This window comes from Cherax quadricarinatus, chromosome 39, assembly GCF_038502225.1.
Source record: "Cherax quadricarinatus isolate ZL_2023a chromosome 39, ASM3850222v1, whole genome shotgun sequence".
NCBI classification, from domain to species: domain Eukaryota; kingdom Metazoa; phylum Arthropoda; class Malacostraca; order Decapoda; family Parastacidae; genus Cherax; species Cherax quadricarinatus.
Window position 1 is genome coordinate 19,963,271 of NC_091330.1, and position 19,577 is coordinate 19,982,847.

Consider the following 19,577-nt stretch of genomic DNA (forward strand, 5'->3'; position numbering starts at 1 on the left):
TTGGACAGTTTAAGGGTTAAGAAAATTGATTGTGTTGGTTTTTGTTCTTGGTCTTCAAAAATGGCCTAAAATTCACTTTGAGGTCTGTGAGGGCATTTTTAGGTACCATTAGCACAGGAACTAAAAATGTTTGGAGTCTGATATTTTAAGAATGTGACAATATCCACTTGGGTAGCTAGCTACAATAATGTCATACTAAAATAATGTTTTTCTTTATAGATATAGGCAGCTGAATTCAAGATTCAATTTTACACGACTGACTTTTTTTTTTTTTTTTTTTTTTGCTACTTTGGCTTCATACTGTGAAAAAAGCAAAAGCTTGTAAGTTTTAGGACTGTGATTTTTGAAATCCACTCCAAAAGTTGTGTAGACATGTTAACTTACACAACTTTTACTCTTTTATATCTGCCACAGCAATAACCTGAACGCTGCTGACTGTGTGCTGTGGGTCGGTGAAATTTTCACCTGCCTCCACTCTGAGGGCCACAGCATTACTATTCCTGCATATCATGAACTAAAACTTTCCCAAAGTTAGTATGACATAGATGCCAACCTTCATGTAAAATTTTATCGAAATTGGAGACGGTCAGGTGGGGATCCCTGGTCCACTTGACGTGGAATGACCCAGCATTACAAATGCTTTCACATTCAAGGAATTATGATAATGCAAGATAACACAAAGAAGCTTGGAATATTACTAGTTTTCACTGTGTTTATGTTGCATATATATACAGTATAACTTAGCCTTAAGGTTAGTACATATTGATATATATATTCAGATCTCATGTAGCTGCAAATAAAATAATAGTGATAGTGCTAACAGTATTTTCTGGATAGGTTCTCCAACAGGGGAGTCAGCTATGTTCTCTTTAGATAAGAATATAATAGACTAATTTCTAATCCAGAGTATCTTGTCCAAAAGTTCTCTTAATATATAGATAACAAAGAAACTCCAGTCTGTAAACACCAATGTATGTATGTATGTTTTTTTTTTCAACAAACTGGTCGCATCCCACTGAGGCAGAGTGACCTAAAAAGAAAAACAAAAGTTCCTCATTTTAAATTTAGTAATGTATACAGGAGATAGGGTTACTAGCCCCTTGCTCCCATGTTTGTATGTATAAGCATATCTATCTATCAGGACAATTATTTAGTAGTAGTACATGGACACTCAGCAGTAGGTAAAGGGGAAGTGACAGTAAATGAAATAAGAAGGGAGACAATTTTGGAAAGGTATAAGGTTCTCAGAACAAACCAGCAGGATCTCTGAATTGGTGAACACTCTCACACGTCACCCACTCAGCTACTCCTATCCCAGCCCAGCAGGTGGTATTGTGCCTTATACAAGACCACAGACCTACATCCCTGCAGCTGCCTCAGTACCCTACCTCTCTCAAGGGCAGGCACCTTACATACCCTACACACCCACCACCTCAAGCTGACCACATCATCATGAGGAGCCAGTCTATCAGCATCCTGTCAGCCAACATTAGAGGTTTCATTACTAATGTTTACCTGGAGTTTACCTGGAGAGAGTTCCGGGGGTCAACGCCCCCGCGGCCCGGTCTGTGACCAGGCCTCCTGGTGGATCAGAGCCTGATCAACCAGGCTGTTGCTGCTGGCTGCACGCAAACCAAAGTACGAGCCACAGCCCGGCTGGTCAGGAACTGACTTTAGGTGCTTGTCCAGTGCCAGCTTGAAGACTGCCAGGGGTCTGTTGGTAATCCCCCTTATGTATGCTGGGAGGCAGTTGAACAGTCTCGGGCCCCTGACACTTATTGTATGGTCTCTTAACGTGCTAGTGACACCCCTGCTTTTCATTGGGGGGATGTTGCATCGTCTGCCAAGTCTTTTGCTTTCGTAGTGAGTGATTTTCGTGTGCAAGTTCGGCACTAGTCCCTCTAGGATTTTCCAGGTGTATATAATCATGTATCTCTCCCACCTGTGTTCCAGGGAATACAGGTTCAGGAACCTCAAGCGCTCCCAGTAATTGAGGTGTTTTATCTCCGTTATGTGCGCCGTGAAGGTTCTCTGTACATTTTCTAGGTCAGCAATTATAGATCCATCGACCGACTTTTCCTGTTATTCCTTTAGCACGCATTTTGTGCGCTATTACGCCATGGTCACACTTGTCGAAGGCTTTTGCAAAGTCTGTATATATTACATCTGCATTCTTTTTATCTTCTAGTGCATTTAGGACCTTGTCGTAGTGATCCAATAGTTGAGACAGACAGGAGCGACCTGTTCTAAACCCATGTTGCCCTGGGTTGTGTAACTGATGGGTTTCTAGATGGGTGGTGATCTTGCTTCTTAGGACCCTTTCAAAGATTTTTATGATATGGGATGTTAGTGCTATCGGTCTGTAGTTCTTTGCTGTTGCTTTACTGCCCCCTTTGTGGAGTGGGGCTATGTCTGTTGTTTTTAATAACTGTGGGACGACCCCCGTGTCCATGCTCCCTCTCCATAGGATGGAAAAGGCTCGTGATAGGGGCTTCTTGCAGTTCTTGATGAACACGGAGTTCCATGAGTCTGGCCCTGGGGCAGAGTGCATGGGCATGTCATTTATCGCCTGTTCGAAGTCATTTGGCGTCAGGATAACATCAGATAGGCTTGTGTTAACCAAATTTTGTGGCTCTCTCATAAAAAATTAATTTTGAGAGCTCACACACAGTTTTGTGAACACTCGACGTCCCGACATGATAGCTGTTGTTGAAACATTTTTGGATGACAGGACTCCAGAAAATTTTGCAAGAATTGCTGGCTACACCTCATGGATGAGAAGAGACAGGCAAGGGCAAGGAGGAGGTGTTGCTGTGTGCTTCTCTAAAAGTGTTCATGCCCAGCACATTGATGTTGCCACCCCTACACATCTTGAAATGATGTTCTTCAAGCTCTGCATAAACACTAGTACCTCTGTACTAGCATGTGCAATGTACAGACCTCAGTGGCAACATGCAGATCCCATCAACTTCCTAATGGAAAATATTGACTCCCTTCTGCTACAACATAACTGTCAACATATCATAATTGTTGGTGACCTCAACCAGCACCTTATACAGAGGGACTTTGATGCCCTTCTTGCAGTGTTTGACATGAGAAACTTTCTTGATTTCCCTACTCACATCTCTGGCTCCTCCCTTGACCCAGTAGTGAGTGATCTGGCAGAAGGCATAGTCACTTGTCAACCCCTCGGCTATGTTGGATCGTCTGACCACAAGGCTGTTTTTACAACACTTAAGATCCCAACAGAACGAGGTGAGGAGTCCACACGCACAACCTGGCTATGGGAAAGAGGTAATTGGCCAGCCCTTCGCTCTGAGCTCACCACTACCGATTGGAATGCTCTTCTCCAAAGGGATGTTGACAACCAAGTGAAAGCCTTCACTGGATACATCCTTAATCTACAACAAGAACACATTCCTCACCGGCAATATGTGATGAAGCCTACGGATCAGCCTTGGTTTGGCTTTCATTGTAGAGAGGCTGCTACTGCTAAGTACAAAGCATGGTGAAGGTATAAGAGACATCCTACCACCTATAACAGGAACTTGCACAGGCAAGCCTGTAGACATATGGGTGATGTTCAAAAGTGGGCCATTGCTAAATGGGAGGTGGACACTAAAAGAAAGCTAGCATCAGGTAGGATAGGCTCCAAAACCTGGTGGTCCCTTGTCAAGGACAGACAAGGTTATCTGCCTGATGAACTCATTCCACCTCTAAATCGACAGGATGGGACCACCTCTACTAGTAGTCAAGAGAAGGCGGACCTCTTTGCTGAACACTTTGCTACCAAAATGCAAGTTCCTGATCCAGCAAGGGACCCTCCTGGCTAGCTGCAAGAACTGTGTCAAAACTGTCAGTGGTGACAATAAGGCAGGAGGAGGTGCATTTCCTTCTTAAATCGCTTGACCAAGAAAAGGCTGTGGGCCCAGACAAGTTGAGCCCAAGATTGCTGAGAAGATGTGCAGACCAGCTAGCAGCACCTCTAACTCGCATCTTTCAGCACTGCCTAGTACAGTGTAAATGGCCCTCTCTATGGAAAGAGGCAAATGTAGTCCCTGTTCACAAAAAGAAGAGCAGAGCAGTAATCAGCAACTACAGACCAGTGTCACTCCTGTCAATCACTGGTAAGATCCTTGAGACAATAATCTCAAGACAAATGACAGAGTTTTTTGACTATCACTCACTACTTTGTGATCGTCAATATGGCTTCAGGAAAGGTTACTCTGCTGCTGATCTGTTGTTAAACCTCTCCACTAAGTGGCACCAGTCACTGGATGAATCCAAAGTCAGCTGTGTGGTAACACTGGACATTGCTGGAGCTTTCAACCGGGTGTTGCACCAGGGACTCTTAGCAAAACTTCAAGCACTGGGTATTGCAGGCTCTATGCTATGTCTCCTCAGTGATTACCTTCATGGTAGATCTCTAAGTGTAGTTCTCAATGGAATGGAATCAGCAAGACATCCTATTGGGGCAAGTGTTCCACAAGGAAGCATGCTGGGACCATTGTTATGGAATGTCTACTTCAACGACCTTCTTCATCTCATCCCAGAATCACATGCATATGCAGACGACTGTACACTGACATTCACTTATCCAAGAGAAGAAATACCAGCTGCTCTAAGCTACATCAGTCACCAGCTGAGAGCTATATCAACTTGGGGAAATAGATGGCAAATAACATTTGCACCTGAGAAAATGCAAATGATGATCGTCTCTAGGCACCATGATGGTAATGCTGGTGCAGTAGTAAGGATGAATGGGAGGGTGTTGGCACCTGGAGAAGAAGTTTATATCCTTGGGGTGAAATTTGACTGCAAACTAACCATGAAGAACCATGTTGTAAATCTTGCAAACAAGGCATCCAGGAAGCTTACAGCACTTCGCCGTATCTCGCATCTACTTGACAGTAGGGGTTGCAAGATTCTGTACGAGGCACAAGTACGCTCGCACCTTGAGTATGCTCCACTTTCTTGGTTTGCCTGCCCCCCCTCTCATCTGCGACTGCTTGACAGAGTAGAGAACAGAGCAAGACGTCTCATCTCTCGCCTGGACCCATCCTGGATAGATCCGTCATTTCAGCAGAGCCTTCAACATAGGAGGGATGTGGGTGGCCTTACTGTTATGTACAAAGCCAATATTGTCAAAGTACCACACTTGGATCCACTTTGAGGACAGCATGAAACAAGCTTTTATGCCACAAGATGGGCAGAAAGCAGCAACTTCACTCTGGCTGTACCCTTCTCCAGAACTTCACTCCATCTGAGATCCTATATACCCAGGATGACTCGAGTATGGAACACATTCGTACAGCATAATGATGTCAATGAGATAAAGTCAGTTGATCAAATGAAAATGCTGGCCCACAGATGGCTCCAGCTTCATCCTGTTCCCTACGTGTATGTCTCATAACAAAAAAAATGCTTTCAAATGAGCTGATGTAGGTAACAGCTCTTAGCTTGCCAATAAAGTTAGGAATCCTTAACCTGTAAATAGCTTGTCAATAAAGCTAGGGATCCTTAACCTTGTCAAACCCTGTGTTAAAAAAAAAAAAAAAGAAAAAAAAAAAAAGGTGGGCTAGAATAAGTGCACGAAATGAGGATGATGATGAGGAGCTATTGGGTAAATTTAAGAATGCATTGCTAAAGTGAACAGTAGAGGTTTGTGGGCATAGAAAGGTGGGAAGATACCAAAGGACTGGTAAGAAGTGTGCGTAGTTTCCTTCTATAAGGGAAATGGGGATAAGAAAGAATGTAAGAATTGCAGGGGGATAAGACTGGTGAATGTACCAGGTAAAGCTTACAGTAGAAGTAATACTGAAGGAGTTAGGGTAAGATAGAAAGTAGGATTACAGTATGGCAGGGAGGATTTAAAAGATAAAGATGAAGATTTTATTTCTTTGCAAGGTTACAATGTGTATTTACAATTTTGATTAGTTAAGTACAAAGAAAGCCACTATCATACTGGGGCATATTGGGCAGACTTATCCTAATAGATAATAACTACTTAAGGCTAGATAGGATAAAGGGAAAGGGTAAGGGGTGTATAGACCAAGTGTTTATATTGAATCATATGAGCAAGCAATACTTAGATAAAAGTAAGAGCTTTTTGTTGCTTTCATTGGTCTAGAAAAGGCATATGATGGGGTGGATAGGGGAGCTATGTAGCATATGTTGCAAATGTGTGGAATAGGAGGTAGGTTACAGTAAGCAGTTTCTATGCACAGAGTGAAGCACAGGTTAGGGTATATAGAAGGAAAGGGGACTTTTTCCAAGCAGAAGCAGGATTTAGACAGGGATGCGTACCACCATGGCTGTTTAACATGTTTATAGCTAGGGTTATAAAAGTAAGTGGGGAGAGGTTTGGTATTAAAAGATACTTGAGATGATACAGGGTGGAAGTTATCACAGTTTCTTTTTTTTCCTGATGATGCAATTCTTTGTGGAGGATTCTGAAAACAAGGTTGGTGGATAAATTTAGGAAGGTGTGTAAAAGAAGAAAATTAAAGAGGAAGGTGATGAGGGTAACAAACAAGTCTAGGCAATGGTAGAATGAAAATTAGATTGGAGGGAGGGAGTATGGAGGAGGTGGATGTATCAAAATATTTTGGAGTGAGCATGTCAGCAGACAGGTCTATGAAAGACAAGGTGAAGGAAAAGGTGGATTGTGTGTTGAGGCATCTGTGGAAAGAAGTTTATTCGTGGAGGCAAAAGGGAATGTACCCATGTATAGCAGTACCAACATTTTTATGTGAATGTGAAGCATAGGTTTTGAATGCTACAGCAAGAAGGCACTGGAAATGACATGTTGGAGAGCAGTGTGTGAACTGAATATCATTCAGAGAATTCATAGTGTAGAAATTAAAAGGAGTAAGGAGGGGTTGTTCAAGTGGTTTGGGTATAAAGAGAGGTTGACAAAGAGGGTGCATAAATTCGGGGTGAAGGTAGAAGGAAAAATGGTTGTCTCAGGAATGATTGGAGAGATTGGAGTTTACCTGGAGAGAGTTCCAGGGGTCAACGCCTCCGCGGCCTGGTCTGTGACCATGCCTCGTGGTGGATCAGGGCCTGATCAACCAGGCTGTTACTGCTGGCTGCACGCAATCCAGCGTACGAGCCACAGCTCGGCTGGTCAGGTACCGACTTTAAGTAAAAGATTCTGTGAGCTTCAGGGGCTTGAGCATCTAGTAGGCTCTTGTGAGCTTGTTAGATAGGAGTGAATGAAGGCAAATGGTTTTTCATGGATGTTCTGTTGGAGTGTGAGCAAAGTAACTTTTATGAGGGGATTCAAGGAACCTGGTTAGACAGACTTGAAGCCTGGAGGTGGGAAAGGCAGTGCCTACTACATCCTGGAGGGGTGGGTATGTTGCAATGGGAGGATAATCTGAATTGTAATATCAGCACACTTCTGGAAAGATAGTTGAATGAATGATAATGATGAATGTATTTTCTTCTTTTGGTCACCCTGCCTTGGTAAGAGATGACCAGTGAGGTAAAAAAAAAAAAACACTATTATCTTTTATATTTCATTTATTAATACATATTATTTTATGATCATCATCAGGGAGTTGTGGTGGGCTGACCCAGTTGACTGGCATAGCATACGAGGTTCCCAGATGATCATCTTAATGAAGCTGGTGTCTGTTGGATATGACCTGGATTCTGCAACACTTCTCAGTCCCCCCAATCCTCTAGAGATAGCAGGATACATCATGAATCCTGGCACTGTTATTTTTGGTCCCTGGTTTTCATTTAGCTCATACCTGAAAGTTGTTGGACCATTATCTTGGGTATGCTATCTTAGCAATTGGTCATTGCAGTATTATACATAATGAGAGATACCCTACCCATGTCTATGAAATATCTTCATCAGGAAAATAAGCATCAAATCTAAGCTTAACATCTTCACAGTTTTCATTCTGCGTGATTTTTATACTAAATTTATAGATCATTATTTTTATTATTATATGATTCCTTTTAACCCTTTCTGGGTCCGTGCCGTAGATCTACGGCTTTACGTTCAGGGTCCAAACCGTAGATCTATGCCATGAGCTCATCTCACTCTGATAAGCTGTGAGTGGTGAATTTGGGCCTAGATATGAGAGAATACATCTATGTGGTATGTGTGCACCACATAAAACAAATCCTGCAGCACACAGTGTATAATGAGAAAAAAAAAACTGTGACCGTGATTTTCGATTAAAACAGCGACTTTGCAGTGTTTTTTCGTATGTTTTTTATAGTTGTATTTGTGATTTCTTGGTCTTGTTTGATAGAATGGAAGATATATTACAGAAATAGAGATGATTTTGATTGGTTTTAGCACTGGAAGTGGCTTGAAACTGAGTTCAAAGTAGTGAAATGTTAAATTTTTGCCTATGTTCAAGAGTAAACAAACGACCTCACACATCTAATACACGCCAGCTGGTGGGTCTAATATACATTCACAAATGTGGTGATATTTCATAATATTTTGGTAATATTTGGTAATATTTAGTGAAGGGATTCAGGGAAACCGGTTATTTTCATATAGTCGGACTTGAGACCTGGAAATGGGAAGTACAATGCCCGCACTTTAAAGGAGGGGTTTGGGATATTGGCAGTTTGGAGGGATATGTTGTGTATCTTTATACGTATATGCTTCTAAACTGTTGTATTCTGAGCACCTCTGCAAAAACAGTGATAATATGTGAGTGTGGTGAAAGTGTTGAATGATAATGAAAGTATTTTCTTTTTGGGGTTTTTGTTTCTTTTTTGGGTCACCCTGCCTCGGTGGGAGACGGCCGACTTGTTGAAAAAAAAAAAAAATGTGGTGATGATATTTATACAATTATTACAATATTGCATAAGAGTAAATCTTCTATTTTTTTGGTTTGAATAAAAATTCATTATGTGAATAAAAAATCAAAATGGAATTCATTTGTAAAGCCTCATAATGTAACTAATGAACAGAGGAAAGGTTAGTTTAGTGCCAGGAATGCCTACATTGTTTATTCTGGACCCTATTTTGAAATTGGAATATTTTGAACTTTGTGTTAAATTGGCCAAATTACCAATTTCCAATCACTATTTTGTAGTTGAAACAGTTGACTTGGCGATTTCTTGTGCTCAATTGATAGAATAGAAGTAATACTAGTGAAATAGCTAAGAATTTGGTTGACTGGAATAATGTAATTGGCCTAAAATGGGAGTCAAAGTCGACAAAATTGCAGATTCGTAAATATCGCTGACGCATCAAAATTCGCAAGAGCATAATTTCGTCAATTTTCCATCAAATTTCGTACTTTTTGTTTTATTACCGTCAGAAAAAGATTCTCTACCATTTCATAAGAAAAAATAACAAAATTTTTTTTTGAAAATTCTTGGACCCTGGTGTGCACTTTGAAATTTGGCCTCTGGACCCTGAAAGGGTTAAAAGCTTTGATTATGCAGGATAAATGGCTAGGATAACTGACTAATCATGAGATTACCAATCAAATTAATGTGAGAAGGTTTGATATCCTCACCACTATAGAGGGTTTACGAAGTGGTAACTAAGGATGATCAAAGAACTGATTAGATACTGTATCTACCCAACATTTTCATGATGTTTGTCTAAATCTAATTCATTATTGTTATTGGCAGAGTCTGTGGTTGATCCCTGGTATTGTGCTTCGCCTGGCACTGAGCATCATGTTCCTGCTGGTATCCACTTGCTACACCTCCTGGCTTGTCCCAGATTCAGCCAATAGGTAACACAGTATTTTAGATTTGGAAAGAATATTTGGTATTTCCTTATTAATTTGGCTGTACTGTGAGAATTGTGATTAGTGCATTTGTTTTTTGCATTTTTAATTTAATTTTTGTTTGACTGGATTGTGTAAGGATACGTAAGATACTTGTATGTGCTCATCTACACTGAAATAAAAACTTACTGGAGTAAGAGATAAGGAAAGAGTTAGAGAAAATATATAGTGAAAAGTAGTAGTACCTTAAACATAACCAGAGAGCACCATATCAATATTAGAAAACACATTGTTAGCTGGACTTGAGTCCTGGAGGTGGGAAGTACAATGCCTGCACTCTGAAGGAGAGATGGAGGTATGTTGCAGTTATTGAATTGTAGTATCGGCACATGTCTGGCAAGACAGGGATGAAATGAGTGATGATGAAAGTATGTCTTCTTTTTTGGGTCACTCTGCCTTGGCGGGAAACAGTCGATGTGTTAAAAAAATTGTTAACATTAAAACACCACAATTCTTCAGCCTCTACAGTACTAGCAAAGAATAAAAATACTGTTATAGCAAATGCTGAAATGTTCAAGAGGGTGATACACTAAGTTTCTGTAAGCCTGATCATCTGGGTTGTGATGACTGTGGGCCTGCAAGTCACTAATAGCAGTTGCCTGATTGATCAGGTGGTTACAAAGAACCCTGTCCTTAAGCAGAGTAGCAACAGTAGTTTTTTTTTTTTTTTTTTTTTTTTAGATACTGGTTAGTAGTAAAATTACAGGTAATAGCAACCTTCTTTTCAGAGATTAACAAATAAAACCAAATGTGTACACTTTGCTTTGAATTTAAGAATCTATGTAATATTTTTCTATCCTTGATTACTAATGTTAAATAAAAAATTAAATAGCAATACTGAATGTAATAATAACCATTACAATGCTTATTATTGATAGTGTTGAATGATTGTGAAAGTGTTTCTTTTTTGGGTCACCCTGCCTCGGCCAGCAAGTATAAAAATAAAAAATTTATTATTTTTTTTTTTATTATCACACTGGCCGATTCCCACCAAGGCAGAGTGGCCCGAAAAAGAAAAACTTTCACCATCATTCGCTCCATCACTGTCTTGCCAGAAGGGTACTTTACACTACAGTTTTTAAACTGCAACATTAACACCCCTCCTTCAGAGTGCAGGCACTGTACTTCCCATCTCCAGGACTCAAGTCCGGCCTGCCGGTTTCCCTGAACACCTTCACAAATATTACCTTGCTCACACTCCAACAGCACGTCAAGTATTAAAAGCCATTTGTCTCCATTCACTCCTATCAAACACGCTCACGCATGCCTGCTGGAAGTCCAAGCCCCTCGCACACAAAACCTCCTTTACCCCCTCCCTCCAACCTTTCCTAGGCCGACCCCTACCTCGCCTTCCTTCCACTACAGACTGATACACTCTTGAAGTCATTCTATTTCGCTCCATTTTCTCTACATGTCCGAACCACCTCAACAACCCTTCCTCAGCCCTCTGGACAACAGTTTTGGTAATCCCGCACCTCCTCCTAACTTCCAAACTACGAATTCTCTGCATTATATTCACACCACACATTGCCCTCAGACATGACATCTCCACTGCCTCTAGCCTTCTCCTCGCTGCAACATTCATCACCCATGCTTCTCACCCATATAAGAGCGTTGGTAAAACTATACTCTCATACATTCCCTTCTTTGCCTCCAAGGACAAAGTTCTTTGTCTCCACAGACTCCTAAGTGCACCACTCACCCTTTTCCCCTCATCAATTCTATGATTCACCTCATCTTTCATAGACCCATCCGCTGACACATCCACTCCCAAATATCTGAATACATTCACCTCCTCCATACTCTCTCCCTCCAATCTGATATCCAATCTTTCATCACCTAATCTTTTTGTTATCCTCATAACCTTACACTTTCCTGTATTCACTTTTAATTTTCTTCTTTTGCATACCCTACCAAATTCATCCACCAATCTCTGCAACTTCTCTTCAGAATCTCCCAAGAGCACAGTGTCATCAGCAAAGAGCAACTGTGACAACTCCCACTTTATGTGTGATTCTTTATCTTTTAACTCCACGCCTCTTGCCAAGACCCTCGCATTTACTTCTCTTACAACCCCATCTATAAATATATTAAACAACCACGGTGACATCACACATCCTTGTCTAAGGCCTACTTTTACTGGGAAATAATTTCCCTCTTTCCTACATACTCTAACTTGAGCCTCACTAACCTCGTAAAAACTCTTCACTGCTTTCAGTAACCTACCTCCTACACCATACACCTGCAACATCTGCCACATTGCCCCCTTATCCATCCTGTCATACGCCTTTTCCAAATCCATAAATGCCACAAAGACCTCTTTAGCCTTATCTAAATACTGTTCACTCATGTGTTTCACTGTAAACACCTGGTCCACACACCCCCTACCTTTCCTGAAGCCTCCTTGTTCATCTGCTATCCTATTCTCCGTCTTACTCTTAATTCTTTCAATAATAACTCTACCATACACTTTACCAGGTATACTCAACAGACTTATTCCCCTATAATTTTTGCACTCTCTTTTGTCCCCTTTGCCTTTATACAGAGGAACTATGCATGCTCTCTGCCAATCCCTAGGTACCTTACCTTCTTCCATACATTTATTAAATAATTGCACCAACCACTCCAAAACTATATCCCCACCTGCTTTTAACATTTCTATCTTTATCCCATCAATTCCGGCTGCCTTACCCCCTTTCATTTTACCTACTGCCTCACGAACTTCCCCCACACTCACGACTGGCTCTTCCTCACTCCTACAAGATGTTATTCCTCCTTGCCCTATACACGAAATCACAGCTTCCCTATCTTCATCAACGTTTAACAATTCCTCAAAATATTCCCTCCATCTTCCCAATACCTCTAACTCTCCATTTAATAACTCTCCTCTCCTATTTTTAACTGACAAATCCATTTGTTCTCTAGGCTTCCTAAACTTGTTAATCTCACTCAAAAACTTTTTCTTATTTTCAACAAAATTTGTTGATAACATCTCACCCACTCTCTCATTTGCTCTCTTTTTACATTGCTTCACCACTCTCTTAACCTCTCTCTTTTTCTCCATATACTCTTCCCTCCTTGCATCACTTCTACTTTGTAAAAACTTCTCATATGCTAACTTTTTCTCCCTTACTACTCTCTTTACATCATCATTCCACCAATCGCTCCTCTTCCCTCCCGCACCCACCTTCCTGTAACCACAAACTTATTGCAATATAATAATTGAAAAAGCTTTTCTTTATTGATTGATTTCTGTAATAAACTAGTTTCTTCATAGATTTAATAAATATTAGTGTTGATGCAGTTGTTCACACACTGTGATGCTATGAAAGTATTGTAAGTCACATTGATAATTACTGAATATCTGATGCTCTGACGCTGAAGTGGGATGTGATAAAAACCAAGTTTACAAGTATATTATTGCATTCTGGAACAGAAATATATCTCTGCATGGTACTTAATGTTGTGGAAGTTGAAAGTTGTGGAATTCCTTGTTTTCTTCTAACATTGAATAACTATAAGGATATAGTGCTTGTTTTTAATATAATTTTAATTATATAATAATTTTTTTTTACACGTCGGCCGTTTCCCATCAAGGCAGGGTGAACAAAAAAGAAAGAAAAAACTTTCATCATCATTCAACACTTTCACCATCACTGTCAGATACAACAGTTTAAATTTCCCTCCAAACTGCCAATATCCCAAACCCCTCCTTTAAAGTGCAGGCATTGTACTTCCCACTTCCAGGACTCAAGTTCGGCTAACCAGTTTCCCTGAATCCCTTCACAAAATATTACCCTGCTCACACTCCAACAGCTTGTCAAGTCCCAAATCCATTCATCTCCATTCACTCCTGTCTAACACGCTCACACATGCTTGATGGAAGTTCAAACCCCTCACTCACAAAACCTCCTTTACCCCTTCCCTTCAACCTTTTTTAGGACGACCCCTACCCCGCCTTCCTTCCCCTACAGATTTATACACACTCCATGTCATTCTACTTTGATCCATTCTCTCTAAATGACCAAACCACCTCAACAACCCCTCTTCAGCCCTCTGACTAATACTTTTAGTAACTCCACACCTCCTAATTTCCACACTACAAATTCTTTGCATAATATTAACACCACACTTTGCCCTTAGACACGACATCTCCACTGCCTCCAACCGCCTCCTTGCTGCAGCATTTGCAATCCATGCTTCACACCCATATAAGAGTGTTGGTACCACAATACTCTCGTACATTCCCTGCTTTGCCTCCATGGATAATGTTTATGTCTCCACAGATGCCTCAATGCATCACTCACCTTTTTTACTTCGTCAATTCTGTGATTAACCTCATCCTTCATAAACCCATCCGCTGACAAGTCAACTCCCAAATATTTGAAAACATTCACTTCCATAACCCTCTCTCTAATGTGTTATCCAATTTTTCTTTATCTAAATCATTTGATACCCTCATCACCTTACTCTTTATCTGTGTTCACTTTCAACTTTCTACCTATACACCTTTATGTATCTATATATTTAGTCTTACAATTTGAAATATGTTTTGATTTGTTGCAGATGGGGATTGGCATATAGAGAAGCACTCTCTTTTCGATTTAGTCACTACTTTGTCTCTTACCTGAGTGAAACATCTGCTCTTCTTGCTGGTTTGGATATGAGCAAGGTTGCCAGGCCATATTTTATTGAGCTTCCACGATCTCTTGTTGAGGTGGTTATATACTGGAATGTGCCTATGCACCACTGGCTCAAGACCTGTAAGTTTGTTCCTTTATTTTTATCAGTGCTTGTAAATGTGAAAGTATTTCCTCCTTTTATTATTGAAAATATCTAAATGAAGGTAAATTAAATATGTTGTAATAGAGAGAAGCAGTCATGAGGGTGAAAGAAACCTGAAGATTCAGTATTTTGGGCTGAAAAGAATACACATCAACAGAAGTTAGCTTTTATATGTCCAGTGTATCTGGCTCCCATGGCTGCTCTCTCTGACTTCCTCTAATAAATATCATCTCTATATCCCCCAGTACTATATTAATTTTAACTATATAGTATTATGAAGAATATTTATACAACATAATATTTTGTTTTCTGGTTCACCCTACTCTGGTGGTAGACAGCCATTGTGAGGAAAACTTATGTTTTGCTAAAAAATTAGAGGTGGAGTGGGAATTATTGATGAAGGTGTAGTTTAGCAGTGTAGTAGTAGATAATATTATATGGGAATACCGATGAGATGTAATTGATAAATGTAATAGATTTTGTATGCCACACAAATGACCACCAAATTTACAAAAAAAAAGGCTGAGAGACATACAGTGGAACCTCGGCTTACGAACTCAATCCATTCTGTGGCTTTGTTTGTATCCTGATTTGTTCGTATGCCAAGTCAATTTTCTTCATTTAAATTAATTGAAATGGCATTAATCCGTTCCAGCAGAATTCCTTCTCTCAGGAGGCATGACAAAATAATGCTAATATCAACTTGACAGCTTATTTATCTATCACATTCATCTAATATGACATAATAAACAATATTAATAACATAGAAACATAACATATACACTAGAATGAATGAAATATATCATTACATATTTGAGTAGTGGTAGTGGAGATGGCAGCACAGCGACCATTGTTCCTGCTCCTGACTACATACCTTCCCATGCTTTTATTATAACAGAAAACAGAGTGTTTGTAAGGCATACTCCATTAGATCAGAACTTGAGTCCTGGAAATGGGAAGTACAATGCCTGCACTTTAAAGGAGGGGTTTGGGATATTGGCAGTTTGGAGGGATATGTTATGTATCTTTATATGTATATGTTTCTAAACTGTTGTATTCTGGGCACCTCTGCAAAAACAGTGATTATGTGTAAGTGAGGTGAAAGTGTTAAATGATGATGAAAGTATTTTCTTTTTGGGGATTTTCTTTCTTTTTTGGGTCACCCTGCCTCGGTGGGAGATGGCCAACTTGTTGAAAAAAAAAATAATAATACTACAGCATTTACCTTGGAGAAGAAATGCTGGCCAAGATTGATGAGGAAGAAGAGATGCTGGGCACAGCAGCGTATGCTGGCAGGAGCTCATTTCATTTCATCCTTTTTCTATCACTTAATTGCTACACTCTTAGTTTGTGTTTATCAATGATTTCCTGCTTTAACCCTTTCAGGGTCCAAAGACCAAATTTCAAAGTGCACACCAGTGTCCAAAAATGTTCAAAAAATAATTTTGTTATTTTTTCCCTATGAAATGGTAGAGAATCTTTTTCTGAAGGTAATAAAGCAAAAATTACAAAATTTGATGGAAAATTGGCGAAATTATGCTCTCGCGAATTTTGATGTCAGCGATATTTACGCATCGGCGATTTTACTGAATTTGACTCCCATTTTAGGCCATTTATATTACTCCAGTTGACCAAATTCTTAGCTATTTCATTAGTATTACTTCTATTCTATCAATTGAGCACAAGAAATCGCCAAGTCAACTGTTTCAACTACAAAATAAAGTGATTGGAAATTGGTAATTTGGCCAATTTAATGCAAAGTTCAAAATATTCTAATTTCAAAATAGGGTCCAGAATAAACAATGCAGGGATTTCTGGAACTAAACTAACATTTCCTCTATTCATTAGTTACATTTTCAGGCTTTACAAATGAATTCCATTTTGATTTTTTATTCACATAATGAATTTTTATTCAAACCAAAAAATAGAAAATTTACTGTTATGCAATACTGTAATAATTGTATAAATAATATCACTACATTTGTGAACATATATTAGACCCACCAGCTGGCGTGTATTAGACGTGTGGGATCATTTGTTTACTCTTGAACATCGGCAAAAATTTAACATTTCTGCTATTTTAAACTGAGTTTCAACACATTTCCATTACTAATACCAATCAAAATCATCTCTATTTCTGTAATATATCTTCCATTCTATCAAATGAGACCAAGAAATTACAAATACGACTATGAAAAACATACTAAAAAGCACTGCAAATTCGCTGTTTTAATCGAAAATTACGATCTCAGTTTTTTTCCTCTCATTATGCACTGTGTGCTGTAGGATTTGTTTTATGTGGTGCATACATACCACATAGATGTATTCTCTCATATCTAGGCCCAAATTTACTGCTCACAGCTTATCAGAGTGAGTTGAGCTCATGGCGTAGATCCACGATTTGGACCCTCAACGTATAGCCGTAGATCTACGGCATGGACCCTCAAAAGGTTAATTCCATGGAAATCATCCTCTTTTTCTTCTCACCACTGTTTTTTGCATTTGCTTTCTTAAGACCCATGGTTAGAAGCAAGAAATTCTGCAAAATAACTGCACGAAACGTAAGCAAATCACAAGAATTATCTCTACTGCCAGTTGAAGTACACACAGACTGTGTGTTGTTTTCATACACGTAATACCATCTCGTGGTGGTGGTCTCAAACTCACTGGTACGTACGTATTATTATAATAATATTTTATTATTTATTATTAACACACTGGCCAATTCCCACCAAGGCAGGGTGATCCGAAAAAGAAAAACTTTCACCATCATTCACTTCATCACTGCCTTGCCACAAGGGTGCTTTACACTACAGTTTTTAAACTGCAGCATTAACACCCCTCCTTCAGAGTGCAGGCACTGTACTTCCCATCTCCAGGACTCAAGTCCGGCCTGCCGGTTTCCCAGAATCCCTTCATAAATGTTACTTTGCTCACTCTCCAACAGCACGTCAAGTATTAAAAACCATTTGTCTCCATTCACTCCTATCAAACACGCTCATGCATGCCCGCTGGAAGTCCAAGCCCCTCGCACACAAAACCTCCTTAGCCCCTCCCTCCAACCTTTCCTAGGCCGACCCCTATCCTGCCTTCCTTCCACTACAGACTGATACACTCTTGAAGTCATTCTGTTTTGCTCCATTCTCTCTACATGTCCGAATCACCTCAACAACCCTTCCTCAGCCCTCTGGACAACAGTTTTGGCAATCCTGCACCTCCTCCTAACTTCCAAACTACGAATTCTCTGCATTATATTCACACCACACATTGCCCTCAGACATGACATCTCCACTGCCTCCAGCCTTCTCCTCGCTGCAACATTCATCACCCATGCTTCACACCCATACAGGAGCATTGGTAAAACTATACTCTCATACATTCCCCTCTTTGCCTCCAAGGACAAAGTTCTTTGTCTCCACAGACTCCTAAGTGCACCGCTCACCTTTTTCCCCTCATCAATTCTATGATTCACCTCATCTTTCATAGACCCATCCGCTGACACGTCCACTCCCAAATATCTGAATGCATTCACCTCCTCCATACTCTCTCCCTACAATCTGATATCCAATCTTTCATCCCCTAATCTTTTTGTTATCCTCATAACCTTACTCTTTCCTGTATTCACTTTCAGTTTTCTTCTTTTACATACCCTACCAAATTCATCCACCAACCTCTGCAACTTCTCTTCAGAATCACCCAAGAGCACAGTGTCATCAGCAAAGAGCAACTGTGACAACTCCCACTTTATGTGTGATTCTTTATCTTTTAACTCCACACCTCTTACCAAGACCCTCGCATTTACTTCTCTTACAACCCCATCTATAAATATATTGAACAACCACGGTGACATCACACATCCTTGTCTAAGGCCTACTTTTACTGGGAAATAATCTCCCTCTTTCCTACATACTCTAACTTGAGCCTCACTATCCTCGTAAAAACTCTTCACTGCTTTCAGTAACCTACCTCCTATACCATACATCTGCAACATCTGCCACATTGCCCCCCTATCCACCCTGTCATATGCCTTTTCCAAATCCATAAATGCCACAAAAACCTCTTTAGCCTTATCTAAATACTGTTCACTTATATGTTTCACTGTAATCACCTGGTCCACACACCCCCTACCTTTCCTAAAGCCTCCTTTTTCATCTGCTATCCTATTCTCCGTCTTACGCTTAATTCTTTCAATAATAACTCTACCATACACTTTACCAGGTATACTCAACAGACTTCTTCTTCTTTCAACGTACCAGCCGTATCCCACTGAGGTGGGGTGGCCCAAAAGAAAAAACTGAAGTTTCTCCTTTTAAATTTAGTAATATATACAGGAGAAGGGGTTACTAGCCCCTTGCTCCTGGCATTTTAGTCGCCTCTTACGACACGCATGGCTTACAGAGGAAGAATTCTGTTCCACTTCCCCATGGAGATAAGAGGAAATAAACAAGAACAAGAATTAGAAAGAAAATAGAAGAAAACCCAGAGGGGTGTGTATATATATGCTTGTACATGTATGTGTAGTGTGACCTAAGTGTAAGTAGAAGTAGCAAGACTTACCTGTAATCTTGCATATTTATGAGACAGACAAAAGACACCAGCAATCCTACCATCATGTAAAACGATTACAGGCTTTCGTTTTACACTCACTTGGCAGGACGGTAGTACCTCCATGGGCAGTTGCTGTCTACCAACCTACTACCTATACTCAACAGACTTATCCCCCTATAATTTTTGCACTCTCTTTTGTCCCCTTTGCCTTTATACAGAGGAACTATGCATGCTCTCTGTCAATCCCTAGGTACCTTACCCTCTTCCATACATTTATTAAATAACAGCACCAACCAATCCAAAACTATATCCCCACCTGCTTTTAACATTTCTATCTTTATCCCATCAATCCCAGCTGCCTTACCCCCTTTCATTTTACCTACTGCCTCACAAACTTCCCCCACACTCACAACTGGCTCTTCCTCACTCCTACAAGATGTTATTCCTCCTTGCCCTATACAC

At 40.1% G+C, this 19,577-nt stretch overlaps 1 protein-coding gene across 4 annotated transcripts in view; it reads left to right on the forward strand.

The window, feature by feature from the left end:
* Positions 1-19,577, forward strand: part of por (Protein-serine O-palmitoleoyltransferase por) — a 68,845-nt gene that overhangs the window by 24,209 nt on the left and 25,059 nt on the right. For all 4 annotated transcript variants that reach the window (XM_070092497.1, XM_070092499.1, XM_070092500.1 and 1 more), the window contains 3 exons: positions 7,562-7,787; positions 9,622-9,728; positions 14,349-14,545. In XM_070092497.1, coding sequence (XP_069948598.1) covers positions 7,562-7,787; positions 9,622-9,728; positions 14,349-14,545 — 530 coding nt within the window. The remainder of the gene's footprint in view (positions 1-7,561; positions 7,788-9,621; positions 9,729-14,348; positions 14,546-19,577) is intronic.